This window comes from Myxocyprinus asiaticus, chromosome 5 (assembly GCF_019703515.2).
Source record: "Myxocyprinus asiaticus isolate MX2 ecotype Aquarium Trade chromosome 5, UBuf_Myxa_2, whole genome shotgun sequence".
Classification (NCBI taxonomy): Eukaryota; Metazoa; Chordata; class Actinopteri; order Cypriniformes; family Catostomidae; genus Myxocyprinus; species Myxocyprinus asiaticus.
Window position 1 is genome coordinate 56,586,492 of NC_059348.1, and position 17,009 is coordinate 56,603,500.

General features: G+C 40.8%; 1 protein-coding gene across 2 annotated transcripts in view; it reads right to left on the reverse strand.

Annotated features, from left to right (window-relative positions):
• ptprsb (protein tyrosine phosphatase receptor type Sb) overlaps positions 1 to 17,009 on the reverse strand; it is a 158,698-nt gene that overhangs the window by 32,027 nt on the left and 109,662 nt on the right. The window contains exons 14-23 of one of the 2 annotated variants that reach the window (XM_051698597.1): positions 15,967 to 16,272; positions 14,443 to 14,636; positions 13,971 to 13,997; positions 13,492 to 13,609; positions 9,530 to 10,120; positions 8,734 to 8,828; positions 7,756 to 8,009; positions 6,955 to 7,042; positions 4,425 to 4,640; positions 4,168 to 4,325 (exon numbers count right to left, since the gene is read on the reverse strand). In XM_051698597.1, coding sequence (XP_051554557.1) covers positions 4,168 to 4,325; positions 4,425 to 4,640; positions 6,955 to 7,042; positions 7,756 to 8,009; positions 8,734 to 8,828; positions 9,530 to 10,120; positions 13,492 to 13,609; positions 13,971 to 13,997; positions 14,443 to 14,636; positions 15,967 to 16,272 — 2,047 coding nt within the window. The remainder of the gene's footprint in view (positions 1 to 4,167; positions 4,326 to 4,424; positions 4,641 to 6,954; positions 7,043 to 7,755; positions 8,010 to 8,733; positions 8,829 to 9,529; positions 10,121 to 13,491; positions 13,610 to 13,970; positions 13,998 to 14,442; positions 14,637 to 15,966; positions 16,273 to 17,009) is intronic. The other variant, XM_051698595.1, reaches the window with a different exon arrangement.

Consider the following 17,009-nt stretch of genomic DNA (forward strand, 5'->3'; position numbering starts at 1 on the left):
CTCCTTAATACAAAAATAGGAACCAGGCTGTGGAAACGGGGCATTTGGAATTTGTGGAACTTGTGATGTCACAAGGACACCGCCCACTGGAGCTCAGACAGTCACACTCACACAGGTGAAGAGGAGAGAGATCGGACTTACACAGGACACCTTCATGTGCCTATCTGGTCTTAAATGTTTTTCTACAGTAGATGAACGGCTTTTTTTATTTCCCCTTTTCTCCCCAATTTGGAATGCCCAATTCCCAATGCGCTCTAAGTCCTTGTGGTGGTGTAGTGACTTGCCTCAATCCGGGTGGCGGAGGACGAATCTCAGTTGCCTCCATGTCTGAGACCGTCAATCCGCGCATCTTATCATGTGACTTGTTGAGCGCGTTACCGTGGAGACATAGTGCATGTGGAGGCTTCATGCTATTCTCTGCGGCATCCACGCACAACTCACCACACGCCCCACCGAGAGCGAGAACCACATTATAGCGACCACGAGGAGGTTACCCCATGTGACTCTACCCTCCCTAGCAACCGGGCCAATTTGGTTGCTTAGGAGACCTGACTGGAGTCACTCAGCACACCCTGGATTCAAACTCACGACTCCAGGTGTGACAGTCAGCGTCAATACTCGCTGAGATACCCAGACCCCTAGATAAACAGCTTTGACTGTTATCATGCATCACGCACCATTGTGTTTCGAAGGCGTCCTGGACCAGATGCACCCATCTGAGCTATTTTTAATTGTTAGTCTTTTGTAAACATGCACTATATTGATGTCTTTTATCATTTTGATGTGTTTCCAGCGATGTGTGGCATGTTTTAAGAGCAGTACAAGCACAACTTTTAAAAGCGCACGTCTCATTCTGCCACTGAGAGAAACACGCGCCATTCTGTGTGTAAACAAACACGGAAGATGTGAGATGTGAAGACCAGCGTCTCTGCTTTAGCCTCTTGAAGCACGCAACATCATCATGGATTGTATTAAGTTTTGCATATTCAGAACATTTCAGCGTGGATTGTGTGTGTTTTTGGGCTCTTATCAGCGTGGATTGCTGATGAAATAGTCATAATATCATTCAAGCTTTGCAAAGGAACTGTTATTAAAAGATTGGGCAGTTAAAACACTATTGGACCGCATAAACTTAAGTAAACAATTTCATTCATGAGTATTTCATTTGTCACAACTGTTTGATAGTTTATAATGAACAGTTTAACATATTCAGATGAAATGTGTTAGATGTGCGTTATATGTTAATCCTGAAATGTAGTTTTATAAATGTTGTGGTCTTGTGGAGTTTGTTCATTTTCTTTCGATTGTGTTTCAAATATGTGTGTATTTGAGGGGCTGCACGATCTTAAGAGTTCAAATATATTCGATGATCATAACTAATATCATTAAGACTAAATATATCTGTAACCACAGGATATATCATTAATAATAATAACTCTTTGTGCCGTTCATTTCAGATCTCCTCTGTGAAGAATGACTGAATTAAGAATCTAGTTCAGAATATTATTCTGCAGTTTAATCTTCACCTCATTGGTTATTATCTTCCAGTCCTGAAATAGCTGCTTCTTCAATATTTAATCACTCTTTACTCTCTCTGTCACACCGGACTCGTTTCCTCTCAGTTCTCATGGATATGATCATCATCTCAACACGTCCTGCTCAGCTCACGATAGATCGAGTTCACTTTATTTACACCTTCTGAGTAACAGATTTTAAACTGCTTAGAGTGATGGGAATCTGCTATTTCATACCGTACTAATTACAAATTATGATTTGTGAACCATCTCCACCAGTTAACTGAAAAGAACCTCCTCAAAAGAATTCACTCATAAACTGAACATCACAAAGATTTTTGAGCAAATTCTGCACGACACAAAATCTGACCAAGAGCAACATTTAGACCATTAAATACTTCAAAGCACAGCAGAACTAGAAACATTTCCATGATTTTATCAGGTCTGTAAAAACCATTTTCAAATTCCTTGATATTTCCATGATTTCCATGACTGTGAGAACCCTGCGAAGAGCATCTTTTGTGCTTCAATGGAACCTCGGCCTGTACAAAGAGTTCACATGATGTCAGTAACTACGTTTCCATCCAAGGATTTTTTGCGAAAAATGTTTTAGCGCATCAAAATAAAGCTGATGGAAACACAAATTATCGCTAAAAGTGTCGACATCATATTTTTCTGTTTAACTCTAGTGCATAAACTCTATATCGATACTTCAAATGTCAAAAAACTGGTTTGGAAACACTTTTTGTCGAGAAAATTGGCATTAACGCAAAAATGTAGTGTCACGTGACAGAATTTGCCCCAATCGTTAGCCTGTGTTAATCATGACGACAAGGAATACATTCTTGAAAGTCAATTTACTATACGTGATTATGGATTGATCTTAACGGCATAAAGATCCGATCACTGCAAACATGACACTTCCAGGAGTGCCAGTTAACCCTATAACCCTATAACCCTAACCCTATAACCCTAACCTAACATAACACTTCCAGGAGTGCCAACACGAATATCTCGTATCATGCACCGGTCATCGAAAAGTGCAAGGAGAACAAATGAATGGCCACTGTTTGTGATTAATTTAATCGTGGTAGACATCCGTTTATTTATTAAAGTTGCTTTTTCACATCATTTAAAATAATAGACGGCAGTCACAGAATTAACCCACAATACAAAAAACATCATTTCTGTGCACAAAGATGTTTAAAATGAAAAATAAATACACAATACTGGAGAAAAACATCAGTGTGCTTATTTGGAACACTAACAGCCCAATTATATAAAATTATTGTTTATACTTTTGAAAAAATGCCGGCAAAATTCCCTGTATTGTAATTAATTTAATTACAATTAAATTCATTACCAAATGAAATAATAATATTGTTAGGACTATATATACCTTTTCTTTACACAAACTTAAATTAGCCGCACCCTGTTCTGTAGACTAATAAAGTCGGCTGAATGACATTATCAGAAAGATTATAAACTATCAGAACTATTTGTCCAATGTGGAGTTCACTTTCAGAAAACCAGCTTTTGAACATTTTAAAACGTTTAAATATTTTAAATCTAACCCTCTTTACCTCAGATCGCATTTGCTGAACTTCTTCATACATGTAAATTGCATTATGACACTAAAATTAATTTTAAATGATAATCAAGTTCAGTTGGTCGTTAAAAGTTACTGGAGAAATATGCGGGACATAATGCAGTTGTGATGGCGATGCTTTAGATCAGATGATTGTTCATAATATCCTATTGAATATCAGGAATGTATCATATATGTAAACCCTGATATTACACCGCATCAATGTTTCTTTAATATCTGTGCACACAGCATATACACATCGATGGATGCTCCTTATACTGAGACTGAAAGTTTCTCCACTACTTGGTGCAGATTGCCAACTTGAACAGGGACATGACGATTCGCTTTCGGGTCGTAACCGGTGGCAACCTGCGATAGGCGCAACATCAGGACCGATATTACAGTCCTATCAGAAGGACAACAGCTCCCTTCTGATTGCAATTCCTCATCTTCTGATTGCATTTATTTGTGAAATTAAAATGACAGTAAGCTGGCTAATTTCAATGAATTGTCTCAAGACTCTCCCCATTTTACCAAAACTTCAGAGGAAAAAATTAGGGACATCTGGGAGGCGAATTAGCAATAAACACCTAAAACACATTTCTGAATGGAAACGGCTTAAGGGCAGATTTCTTATGCGATAAACCAAAACTTATGCCACAAAGTGTTTTTTTAGGCACGACGTCATCACGCACACCATTTTTATCAATAAAAGGCCATTTGAATGGAAACAGGCAGAAGATGGTAAAAAATGTTTTACGCAATTTCACTGTCGATAACAAAATTGCACGAAAAGTGGATGGAAACTAGGCTACTGATTTCCTTACATTTGATTAGTCACCTAGAAATAGTGCACAATCTGAAATATATCTTCTCCGTTTCATATCTTAAAATGTCTTTGTTTTTAAAATGTTCAAAATCATAAATCTTTCTGTTTATTTCAAGGATTAAATGTTTAATCCCAGATTTTCAATGTGAGTGCTCCTCTCAATCAGTGATTTTTCATTATACGGTCACGTGACAATTCTCGTGTCTCTACTGTAGTTTGCTGTAGTTCACACTCACTTCTTGTAGAGCAGAATGGCGATGACGATGCAGATGATGAAGACCACCGCGAGGACGGGACCGACCACCCAGATGAGTCCGTCACCAGCATCCAGAGGCTGAGGGTCCGAGTCCGGCGCGATCACAGGGTCAGTGTACGGACTGGCCACAAACATCTTCTGAACACACAAACACACGAGTGTTACACCTGCGCACGCGCATACACACACACACACACACACACACACACACACATACACATACACACAGTCTCTTACCCCAGTGGTTGAGTTGAGTTCTGCCAGTATAAAGAACACATACTCCTGACCCGGCTCCAGCACGCGGTTCTCAAAGCCGCCGTAGTCCAGCTGGTCTCCGAGGGTGAAGAAGGCGGGCAGTGTGGCAGGCGTGAAGCGGGCAGTGATGTAAGCCCTCCGCAGGTCCACCTGACGCTGTCGAGGATCTTTCTGTTTCTGACTGATGTCCTTCAACAGCTGACACACATGAAACACCCAATGACATGCTAACATCACTAAATATAAACCTCAACCCCTCTGGACATATACAAATGAAAGAAACAAGCAAATCATAAAGAATAATCATCTCTCCCCATTTCCTTGGCAGGTTGCCAAGGTGTTCCTATGTGGTTGCTAAGGTATTGTGTGGTTTTTAACGTGTTGCTAGGTAGTTGCGAGGGTGCTCTGGGTGGTTGCTAGTAAGTTCCAGGTGGTTGCTAGGGTTTTCTGTGTGGTTGCTAGGGTGTTTTGAGTTACCAGGGTGTTTCTTTGTGGTTGCTAAGGTATTGTAAGGTTTTTAATGTGTTGCTGGTGATTGCTAGGGTGCTCTGGGTGGTTGCTAGGGAGTTCCAGGTGGTTGCTAGGATATTTTGGGTTGTCAGGTGTTTCTGTGTGGTTGCTAAGGTATTGTAAGGTTTTTAACATGTTGCTAGGTGGTTGCTAGGGTGCTTTGGGTGGTTGCTAGGGAGTTTTGGGTTGCCATGGTGTTTCTATGTGGTTACCAAGGTACTGCATGGTTTTTAAAGCATTGCTAGGTGGTTGCTAGGGTGATTTGGGTGGTTTCAAAGGTGTTCCAGGTGGTTGCTAGGGTGTTCCACGTGGTTGTTAGGGTGCTCTGGATAGTTGCTAGGGCATTTTGGGTTGCCAGGGTGTTCCTATGTGGTTGCTAAGGTATTGTGTGGTTTTCAACATGTTACTAAGTGGTTGCTAGAGTGCTCAGAGTGGATGCTAGAGAGTTACAGGTGGTTGCTGGGGTCTTCTGAGAGGTTACTATGGTGTTCCTATGTGGTTGCTAAGGTATTGTAAGGTTTTTAACGTGTTGCTAGGTGGTTGCTAGGGTGCTCTGGGTGGTTTCTAGGGTGTTCCAGGTGGTTGCTAAGATGTTCTGGGTGGTTGCTAGGGCATTTTGGGTTGCCAGGGTGTTCCTATGTGGTTGCTAAGGTATTGTGTGGTTTTCAACACATTACTAAGTGGTTGCTAGAGTGCTCTGGGTGGTTGGTAGAGAGTTCCAGGTGGTTGCTAGGGTGTTCTGAGAGGTTACTATGGTGTTCCTATGTGGTTGCTAAGGTAATGTGCGGTTTTCAACACATAGCTAAATGGTTGCTATAGTGCTCTGGGTGGTTTTTCATGTGGTTGCTAGGTGCTTGCTTTATTTATTTATCCCATAGACTAACTGATTTTCAACGATAACTTATAAACCTTTAGAGGCAGACCTACCATGAGCAACAAGGTTGTTCATCGATGGTATATGCTTCCACTGAAGCCACCCGTCTGTTTTATTTCAACATCGTTGTTTAAATAGCGTGTTCAATAGCGGAATTCATGGTAAACAACTACATTACCCATGGTCCAGGAGGGAAAGATCCACCAATCAGAGAACCGCGGCCAACGAAGCCCGCGAAAACGTGCCTCAGTGCGCCCGCCCACTCCCATAATGCACTGGGAGTGACGTAATCGAGTCAGTGTCTCTTCAGCCTTAAACTACTTATTTATTTGTACATATCGTAATATTTTGCAATAAACAATAATTTAAAAAATAAATTGTTTCTATACATATAATCAACAACCTAAAATCACTAGTTTTATATATTCCCATCATTTTTTTATTCTACGTCATCATTCGCAATGCTTCATGGGATTGTAGTTCATGCCCTCATGATGAAAGACTGTAAGTACAGTCTTGTACCTTTGTCTTTTTGTCCAAATTTTCAAATGCTTTTTAGCCTCAAAACAAAGTTTGTTGTGATGTTGTGATTCAGCTCGGAGCTGGGTGATTCGGTTCATGGTGCACAACTCTTTTATGGAGGATTTTATGAAAAGTCTATGGAAGAAATGAATGGGGAAGATACTTCCGGAAACAAGACGGCTGATTAAGTGGGCGGGCACTGTTGCGATGTAGTTTTCCATACTGGCCCGAGTCAAAAGACTCCACCCTCAAGTCTCTGTGATATTCTGCTCTCTAGATATGACTTGAGTCCCTCCTTTAATGTAAGTCTCTGTGACTTTTTCACCTCTTTTATCATCCACCAGGAACAAACCTGACCATGGTTAAAGGGGGTTGTTGTTAAATTTAACTGTGGTAAATTCAATAACACATGACATGCGTGGCTTGTTTTATTAAACACTAGAGTTCTACTCACATTTCTACTTTCGCTGTAAACAGAACATGGTCAGAACATAATGTCAGAAACTCCAACTGTAAAAGACTGTGAGACTCAGAACCTCCATGAAAGTTATGAAACTGTGATGTGATAATAATCATAGAGCTGTAGTGCGTGTAAATGAGTCAAACCTCCTCCAGGTCCATCTCGTCTGGACTCTTCAGGTGTCGTATGACCCCTCGAGCTCTCTTCAGAGGAACCACCACCACATAGATGTTCCTGCACATACAGAAGAACAGACGTGCTTGTCATATCATTATTCAGACGTGCAGCTGCGCTTGGAGCCATAATGACTGATTATCATATGAGATCCAAGAGCTGCACAACTGAAATGTGCTCTTGCACACCAAAACAAAATGAAAATGAAAAGGAGAACATTTCATGAATTCAGTTTATTTATCTTGTTTAACCCTCACAGACCCAGTGTAGCGGAATTGCAATGTTTGTTTACAGCACTTAAACAAGACATTTTTTATTAAACTACACACAGCGGTAGCTGACACTCTGAGCTTTATCACAATAACAGTTGTGGTGGGAAGAAAATGATATTACATTTCACAACTTTCTAAAGTCACACAATAAGACACTTCAAAGCAGTAGTTTTATTGTGCGGCTCATATCACTCTGAAGAGAAACAGCGAGAGATCTGAGATTGTTCTGGACTGCGTGTGTGGACGCAGCAGGAGTGCTTGTGCTGTAAAGTGTGTGTGCTGCAGTTATTCAGTGTGATGTGAGCTCAGCAGCCGCTGCAGAGGTGAGAAATGCACTTTGTCTGCACTTCTGAATTATTAACAATGCAGCAACTGCACGATTCCTGCACGTATGCACGTGTGTGTCATGCATGATTCATATGACCTGAGGTGTGTGTGTCCGTGACCCTGAGAGTGTGTCTGCAGACTGTCAGTGTGCATTTGAGTCAGTGCGGCTCGTACCTGATGTTGCTGCGGGTGTCCAGTGACGGCAGTATGATCGTAACGGTCGCTTCGGTCTCTCGTGTGTGGTCGACCTCCGGCCGGCGGATGAGGATCGGGGGGGACGTCTTGGCGTGTATTCGATGTCTCAGGCCACCCATGTTCCCCTCAGGACTGGTGATCTTGAAGTCGTAGCTGGTGTCCGGCTGCAGGTTTGGAATCACGGCCTTCCTCAAACGAGCGTCAACCTCCATCTTCTGTCTGTTATACTCCACCTGACACCAGTGCAACATTCAGCAACATGACCATTTATCAGACGGCTGTATAAAGACCTGCTTTACTAACCCAAAAATATAAGTGTTAATCTTGACAGTGAAATACTGAGGAAAATATTCGTTGACGAATATTGAGTTTTAATTAAAACATACTGGTGACGAAAATATGATGAGCAAAAATTATATTGTAAGATATTAACAACGCACTAACATTTTTTATTTATTTTTTAAAGAAAGAAAAATCTAGACAGAATTAATGTAAATAATGCAGTCATAGTATGACGTGAAACATTTATATTTGTCTTAATTGATTCAGTCCGCATGTAGGAGTTGATAAAAGTTTTAATAATCTCATTCCATATCTGGATAATTGCTGCAATATCATACAGGATACATTTCCTCCTCTATGATATTATATTAGTTTTGTACAGTATGTTCACTTAATAGCCAAAATACTTGGACATCCGTGAATGAGAATAAACCTGAAATAGGAATGTGTTTCAGTCACAATGAACATTATGTAGTTCAGAGATGATTTAGAGACATTTACAATGTTACAAATGGCTATTTCTAATATTACTCTTATTAGGCATTCTGATTTAAAATAAATACATTTAAAAAATAAATTTATTGCGTAAAAATCAAGACTGTAAATTTGGAAATGTTTGTGAGAAAAATCAGAAGACTGATGAAACTGATGAAATAAGCGTGTTGCAGGACTCACAGTGAAGCGATAGGGGGCGCTGCTCTCTGGAAACTCCCACGTCAGCAACACACTCGTCTTAGTCGCCAAATTCACAGAGAAATTTCTCGGGACATCTGTATAAAAATACACACAAACACACATTCAATAAATGACATGCAGATGTTGAAGAAAAACACAATGAACTGTGATGAATTAAACACGTGATCGTAGAGTCCACCGTGTGCGCCGTGACCTGTGCAGGGAATTGTGGGTGATTCCGAAGGTGTGTGTATGACAGTTACAGTCGGATGGCCACATATGTCGCCTTGGTGATGTTCCAGAGAGAGCTGACCCAGTTTCATTAGCTGCTGATGAAGGTTATTTTGAAGGGAGGAAAATATTAAAACGAGGTGAGACAGTGAGAACAAAGACATCAATCACACACACACACACAAGGATGGTTTCTGCATTTGTGCCACATCACAAACTGGACTGGGAAGTGTTGGGAATTGTGTTGAGCAGTGAAGGAAATAAAAATAAATGAGAACAGGAAGAGGAAGCAGAAGCATCTGCACTGTGACCATGAACCGGAGAATCCTTCCCCTGAGACAGACTGTGACTGACAGCTGAACACTTACCTTAAAACTCCGCCTCCAAATGACTCAATGGACTGTTACCTGTGTGAGCACGTGTCGCATTCTAACGTGCCGCCTGCATTCACACATCCACTGGTGTTGGGTTGGGTGGGGTTGGATGATGGTGGTGGTGATATTGGTGGAGATTTGGGGGTTTGTTCTGTGTCGCTGATCCAGGTGTGTGGAATTGAGAGCCATACCTGTTTCAAAGGCCTTCGTGCGGTACAACACCTGCGGACTACACGGCCTGGCCCCGGTGCTGATATGAGCACACAATCTCACAGCGTACGCCCGGTCTGGGCTCAAGCCGTGTATGGTGTAGCTGAACACATCGAACGGTAACATCAGCGTCCATGGTTCAATACCGCCTGCTTCGCCGTACTCAAGTGCGTATCCCGTTATAATAGCGTTTTGTTGCGAGGGGTTTGCCGGACGCCAGGTGAACTGCAGCGAGTAGCAGGTGGCGTTCACCTGATCCGAGAGCTGCGGAAAACCATTAGGATGGACCTCAGGGACTGTGAGATCCTCTTGACCTGCTTCGCCATAACCGGAGTGCCCTCTAGCGGCCAGGAGGAATGAGTAAACCGCGCCTGGACGCAGGTCGCTCACACTGTATTCATGATCTTCAGGTTTGACTTCCACAGAGAAAGACGGGGTGTCGTTTTTAAGGCCATACGTCAGGCGAAAGCCCAGGATCTGTAGCAGCGGGTTTGACAATTGTTGAGGTGTCCAGGACACTGTAGCGGACGTGTCGTTAACCAGCCGGACAGACAGAGATGGACGAGCAGGTACTAGAGGAAAGAAAGAAAGAGATGATCACTACTGGTTATACAGTGTTGGGTAGTAATTAGGGATGTGCACGGTTACCATTTTTAACATTCGGTTAACCGCAAAGTTTCTTGAACGGTTAATTGGTTTTTCATGTGGAGTCGGGATGTGGGACGCGGGAATAAAGGATGTTTACTGTAATGGAATTTCCTTAAACACTACTCAAAATAGCAGCAAATAAAGTGCACAGTGAGCTAAGAGCCTAAATAGCACAATACATACAACTTCAAATGGATAAAATCTTACATTATAGTCAAACTAATATAATCAAACCGTCACTGCCATTATATGCGATCTGCACAGACAGATTCACATTTCTGTGAGGGAGCGAACGCAAGTATTATCATGTTTCATCATGGAGTCAAACAGCTGCGGTTAAATAGCCTCTTCGGGGTACTTTGGTTTATAAATGGATTAAAATCTAATTACATTGAACTTGTCTAACTATTGTACTAAATATGCACACCAGAGTAAAAGGGGAAAACAGTTTATCAAGCGCTGAAATGTTGCTCAGTGAAAAATAAACTGGAATCATGTTTAATGTTGTAAAAACAGTCACATAAAGTACTCTTCTTCAGAACGCAGCACAACGAATGAAACAACGCAGGTGTTTCGAAATGCGTTTATAAAAAAGTCTTTTTAATTTGACTCGGTGTCTAAAAATGAGGCGATCCTGCGCGAGGCGCTGAAAGATAAAAGTGAGATTCAGCGCAACAGTCAATGATGTCCGTCTAGCGCGTGTCAGTATCACTGATCTATAATAGAAAAATAGCACACACAAAAGCATGTTTGAACAGCCCCTAACTTGCCCTATACTTGAAAAACTGACCAAAACCCGGCCAGAAAACCTGACGGTTTGTTGGAACTCGTTGAACTTGGGTCAGGTTGAAGACCTCTATTGCATGCGTAGAATAACCGAATAGTGATTTTGATATTTGACATGTACTGCATGTTTTGATTAAAATCTAATTTTAATTGTATTAAGTACCAAATTACATTTTCAGTAAACATGAAATCAAACAACGGTTTGCTATTTGTCAATCCGATTCTTTGAACGTCAAGACTGAAAGGTAATGTATTCGATATGTTATTATGTAATCCAATTGTAATGTAATCAAATTACAAGTACTTCTGACTATGCAATTCAGATCACACCTTTTCCATGAACACCGTACAATGTTGTTAAACCCTTTTCTTAAAAATCCCATTTTTTAACCACTGTCTCTCACTTGTCCTTGCCTGAGCACATTTGAGACTGTTTTGCAGCACTTCTCATATTATAGTGCATTCAAGCGAAACATGTTATCTGCATGTGCATTCCCTGGAGCTGTATGTGATTTCAGCTTCAACCTCACGCTCTTTCTCCAAATCTCGCCCTCCAAACACATGTCAGCAAACCTGAACATGCAAAATGATTGACATGTGAAGCCCAAAGTATACATCCATCAGACATGAATGCTAGGCTCAAATTTCGTCATCAGTAGAGTACTCGAGCACTAAGTGCGCACAGCCTGATTTTTTTAACCACGCATACTCTGAATGCACAGAATGCGCATGCGCCTGGAATGATTTGCACTAATAAGTGCGTCCACAAAGTGGCAACACTCACAGTTGAGCCGTTGCTGTCACGAAGAAGCACTAGATTCTAGAACAGTGCTACTCAACATGCAGCCCGTGGGACCGCAATGAACGCAATATCACTGCAGTAAAACCGCGGCCATTCAATGAACGCAATATCACTGCAGTAAAACCGCGGCCATTCAATGAACGCAATATCACTGCAGTAAAACCGCGGCCATTCAATGAACGCAATATCACTGCAGTAAAACCGCGGCCATTCAATGGACGCAATATCACTGCAGTAAAACCGCAGCCATTCAATGGATGCAATATCACTGCAGTAAAACCGCGGCCATTCAATGGATGCAATATCACTGCAGTAAAACCGCGGCCATTCAATGGACGCAATATCACTGCAGTAAAACTGCGGCCATTCAATGGACGCAATATCACTGCAGTAAAACCGCGGCCATTCAATGGACGCAATATCACTGCAGTAAAACCGCGGCCATTCAATGGACGCAATAGCACTGCAGTAAAACCGCGGTCATTAAATGAACGCAATATCACTTCAGTAAAACCGCAGCCATTCAATGAACGCAATATCACTGTAGTAAAACCGAGTCTTTTGCTAGGGAGGGTAGAGTCACATGGGGTAAACTCCTCGTGGTCGCTTTAATGTGGGGGTTGATGGTCTCAGACGCGGAGGCAACTGGGATTCGTCCTCCGCCACCCGGACTGAGGCGAATCACTATGTGACCACGAGGACTTAAAAGCACATTGGGAATTGGGATAAAAATGGGAAAAAAAATAAAACAATAAATAATAGTATTAAATCCATGATTTCTGCCACAAAAAACAAAAACATTACTATATTACTACAGTCATGGTTACTACAAATACAAAATTACTATAGTAAATCCATAGTTTCTGGTTATTACAATCATGGTAACTACAATATTACTATAGTAAAACCATGGTTCATTTTGGTAAGAACTGGCCATGTCTGTTTTCTATACTGCAATGAATGTAGTGAAAGTGGCTCTCTTTTGAAAAATTAAAACAAAACAAGAGAAAATGTAACTGTTACACCCCTAATTTATATTTACTACTTTACATTTATTAAAATTAATAAATAAATCTTATATAAAAGTATTCCTCAAATTAAGAGCGTGGCCCTCAAGGCTTTAGGGGTCCTGCTTTACGGCCCCTGAGCTTTCCAAAACTGAGTAACCCTGTAGAAGATGTAATCGCCCCTAAACAACAAGAGACGAATGTGGAAACAACAACAGTGGATTTGCATGTCAAGAACATGTGTGTGAGGAGGTCAGGAGATCCCTGCATTTGTGTATCTCGAGTCTGAAGGAATAGAACGACATCTTTATGGGTCTAAACTCCTCAAGAGAAATTGTCTGGCATCTCATAGCAGTCGTAGCGCACATGCGCCAACCGTCTGTGTATGCACGCACAGTCAATGAAGGATACTTTGAACACACGCTAAGCGTTTGCTTCAAAACCGAAGTATACTTTGGGCTTAAAGCGTGCTTCTGATTGGCTAGTTTTCTGATTGGCTAATAAAGCACAGGCCACTCCCCTAACTCTAGCGCTGTCACAGGGACGGCAGTAATTTCTCATGACACTAATTCACTAGAAAGATTGAGTGTGTGCAATTCAAAAATGAAATCACTTGCAACGCCTGTAAGGGAACTAAAGACAGTATCACTAACTTCAATGTGTAAATGTCCCGTACTATCAGAAAATGACTGATCCTCACATGCTACAGGCGTCCGCACCAGCTGAGCAACGCTTCGAGCTCCGTCACCTTTAATGGTGTACGCCGCCACACTAATGGAGTACAACGTCTCAGGCTGTAGCTCTTCAATGATCGTCTCCTAAAAACACACACACACATTTATCAGAACACCTGCAAATGTGGATCAGAACCATCCATTTTATTTGTTTAACATTCATCTACTCACTATTTTTATTCAGCGAGTTTCTAATGAACACCTTACGATTTTAAAAGGAATTCATTGAGATCTTGCAGATGAAATTTTCTCTATTTTTATTTCTGATTATTGGTTGTTATTCCTTCAATCATTCATACGTTTGTTTTGTTCATACTGTTTGTTCATTCATTCATCCACTGGCTGGATGAATGAATGATCCACTGGCTCTTTACGAACGGAGCGTTCACTGGATTTGATTCTGTCTTGACAGTGAATTTAAAGCTCAACTTCAGCACATACTCACATATTCGGCCGTCTCATCCAGTTCTCTCTGACAGTGCGAGAGCAGATGTGAAGAGAGTGAGTCGAGAACAGGTGGAGCGGAGAAGAAGAGATACAGATTGTGAAAGGATGAGCATTGAGCAACAGAAGAGATAAAAGTGAGACATCATTCACATCAGATGTCTTTGTGTAGTGTTCAGAACGGAATACAAACTGACTTCTCAGTGAATACTACACAGTGTATATTGCCTAATATTTTTAAAACACACAATGGTGCATTTTTAATCCAATATAAAAAATAAAATTAAAATGAAAAACAGTTGAAAAGTATTAAATGTCTTCAAGTGCATTGAACAGTAGTGTTCATTGCTCTGTTGTATACTGCAGCACTTTACTGTATCATACAGGGTGTTTTCTGCATTGCACGGATACTGTGCTCAGTGTGCATTTTATATTCTGCAGTATGCTGGAATGCTGCAGGGTCGTGACCTCACCTGAGTGTCGTCCAGCATGACGTCTTTGATTTGCGGCTGACCTCGTGACTCCCCGTTCTCCATGCGAGCATAGTGCACCTGGTAACCGCGAATCTGCCCGTTCTGTTGCCTTGGCATCACAGAGTGCCATGACACTTTGACGGAGGTGCCATTGAGTGGCTGAACCTCCACCTGTGTGGGCGGAGCTCCTGGAACTAAACAACATCCACACAAACTTATCTTAGAGGACAACAATCCAAACAAACACATGATAAATCTCTATATCTCTAAATACTAGAGGTACACCGATATATCGGTTTTACCGATTAATTGGTGCTGATAATTGCTTGTTGGAACTGAGTTATCGAGCAGTTCCTCTGTGGCAGCACTGGAGTCAGCCAAGTCTCCGTCATTTCAAAAGAAGCGTCCCTGCTGTATTGTTTATAGTTAAAAGTCCCGCATTATGCAATTCTTTGTTTTTCTGGTTATAATTGGAATTTGGTTGAACAATAAAATGCACATGGGATTTGATTTATTTTGGACTCTTTTAGCCTCTGTGTGTGCCCGTCTTAGTGAGGAAAGATGAAGACTTTTTTTTTAACACTGTATAAATGTATTTTAAAAACTATCAGCCGATTAATTGGTCATCTGTCTTTTCTAACTCCTTATTTATCAGTATCGGTGAAATCCACTATTGGTCAACCTCAACTAAATCCATTTCTCAGATATACAAACAGATATGTTCTATTATACTTTAATATAGATTGATATTAAGCAGTTAAAGGTAATGATTTGGAGAATAAAACTGATTATAAATGGATATGTATATTGGGGTTCCAGAATATTTAATTTTCTAGTTTTTTAGAAAAGAATCTGTATTCTAGTGCGTTAAAGGAATATTCCGGGTTCAATACAAGTTCATCTCAATCGACAGTATTTGTGTCTTAATGTTGATTACCACAAAAATGAATTTGGACTCGTTCCTCCTTTTATTTAAATGTGTGTTCCAGTGAGACACTTACAATGGAAGTCAATGGAATCAATTTCTGGAGGGTTTAAAGTCAGAAATGTGACGCTTATAATTTTATAAAAGCACTTACATTAATTCTGTTAAAACTGGTGTATTATCTGAGCTGTAAAGTTGATTAAATCATAATTTTTACGGTCGTGTTAGGATTTACGGCATCACATCGTCATGGCAACGAAGTAAAATTGTCTCTAACTTTCCACAGATGTGGTTAGTAAGTGATTTTATGACAGTAAAATCATGTTAACACACATATTGTTTATGTCTTGTGTCTATACTTTTGAAACAGTGAGTATTTTAATGTTTACAGATTATGACCCCATTGACTTCCATTGTAAGTGTCTCACTGGAACGAAATTAATTTTTGTGGTAATCGACATTATGACACAAATGCTGCTGATTGAGATGAACTTGTATTGAATCTGGAATACTGCCAAACAAGGTTCTTGATCAGAAGAGGATGTTGAACCTAATGAACCACTGAAGAATCTTTATTTTAATCAGTGATGATATTTTACCGTCCTCATCCGTCCTGCACTCCACAGGTGAGCTCTCGGGTCCGCCGCCCCGTGCCGTCAGTGCCGCTACAGTGATGCGGTACACACTCCACCGCCGCAGGCCCTTCAGCAGTGCCTGTCCCGCGCCAGACTGCAAACGCATCATCTGTGCTGAGTCAAACCCGTCACCACCGGAGACCTCGTAACGCAACTCGTAACCGAGCAGCTCGCCGTTCAGCCGCTCCTCCGGGGGCGGAGCCCAACTTACCGACAGCGAGGTGGAGCTCGCGCTGACACAGCGGACCTCGCGTGGAGGCGCCGTGGGCTCTGACAGAGAGAGCGGAGGAGGACGAGCGGAAAACAGTCGAAAATAACACACAGAAAGTAAAGAGAGTTGAGGAATGAGGGGGAGGATTCACAGAACAGAAATGAAGCAAAAATAAATCAATGAAACTTCAACAAAAAACCTCATAAATGTCTGAATGTCTTTATATTAGAAAGTATCAAAGCAACTGAATGAAAACACAAACACACTTTCTACACAAGTTTATGTTTGAAATGACAGAATAATAGATATAGATCAACTGTAATCATTTCAAACCTAATCAACTTCCACACTGCAAAACATCATTTCCTTTTTTCCCTGGTAAAAACATCTAAACATCCTTAAAACAAGAAAAACTGACAGAAGAGTCTCGTCTTCACAGAAATCAAACTTTAGAAGAGGTTCTGATTAAAACAAGAAACAAATAATGACCAAAACTAACTTGATTTATCTTTCGATTTCTCTGAAATCAAGACACAATATCTTATGTTGTTCTGCTTTTCACATACATTTATCTTGATTTAAGAATATTTACAATAAGTGTTTTGAGAGATATTTGTGCTAATTTCTCTCCAATAAATGACTGTTTGATTTAATGCAGGTGTTCCCCCTCAAATATCATTTTACACTTTTGTTCTTCATTTTCTTATATTTGAACAAACTTTTATTAAATGTATTGTTCTTTTCTCATAATAATGATATATTTCATGTTTATTCATAATTTCTATTCAGAGGCTGT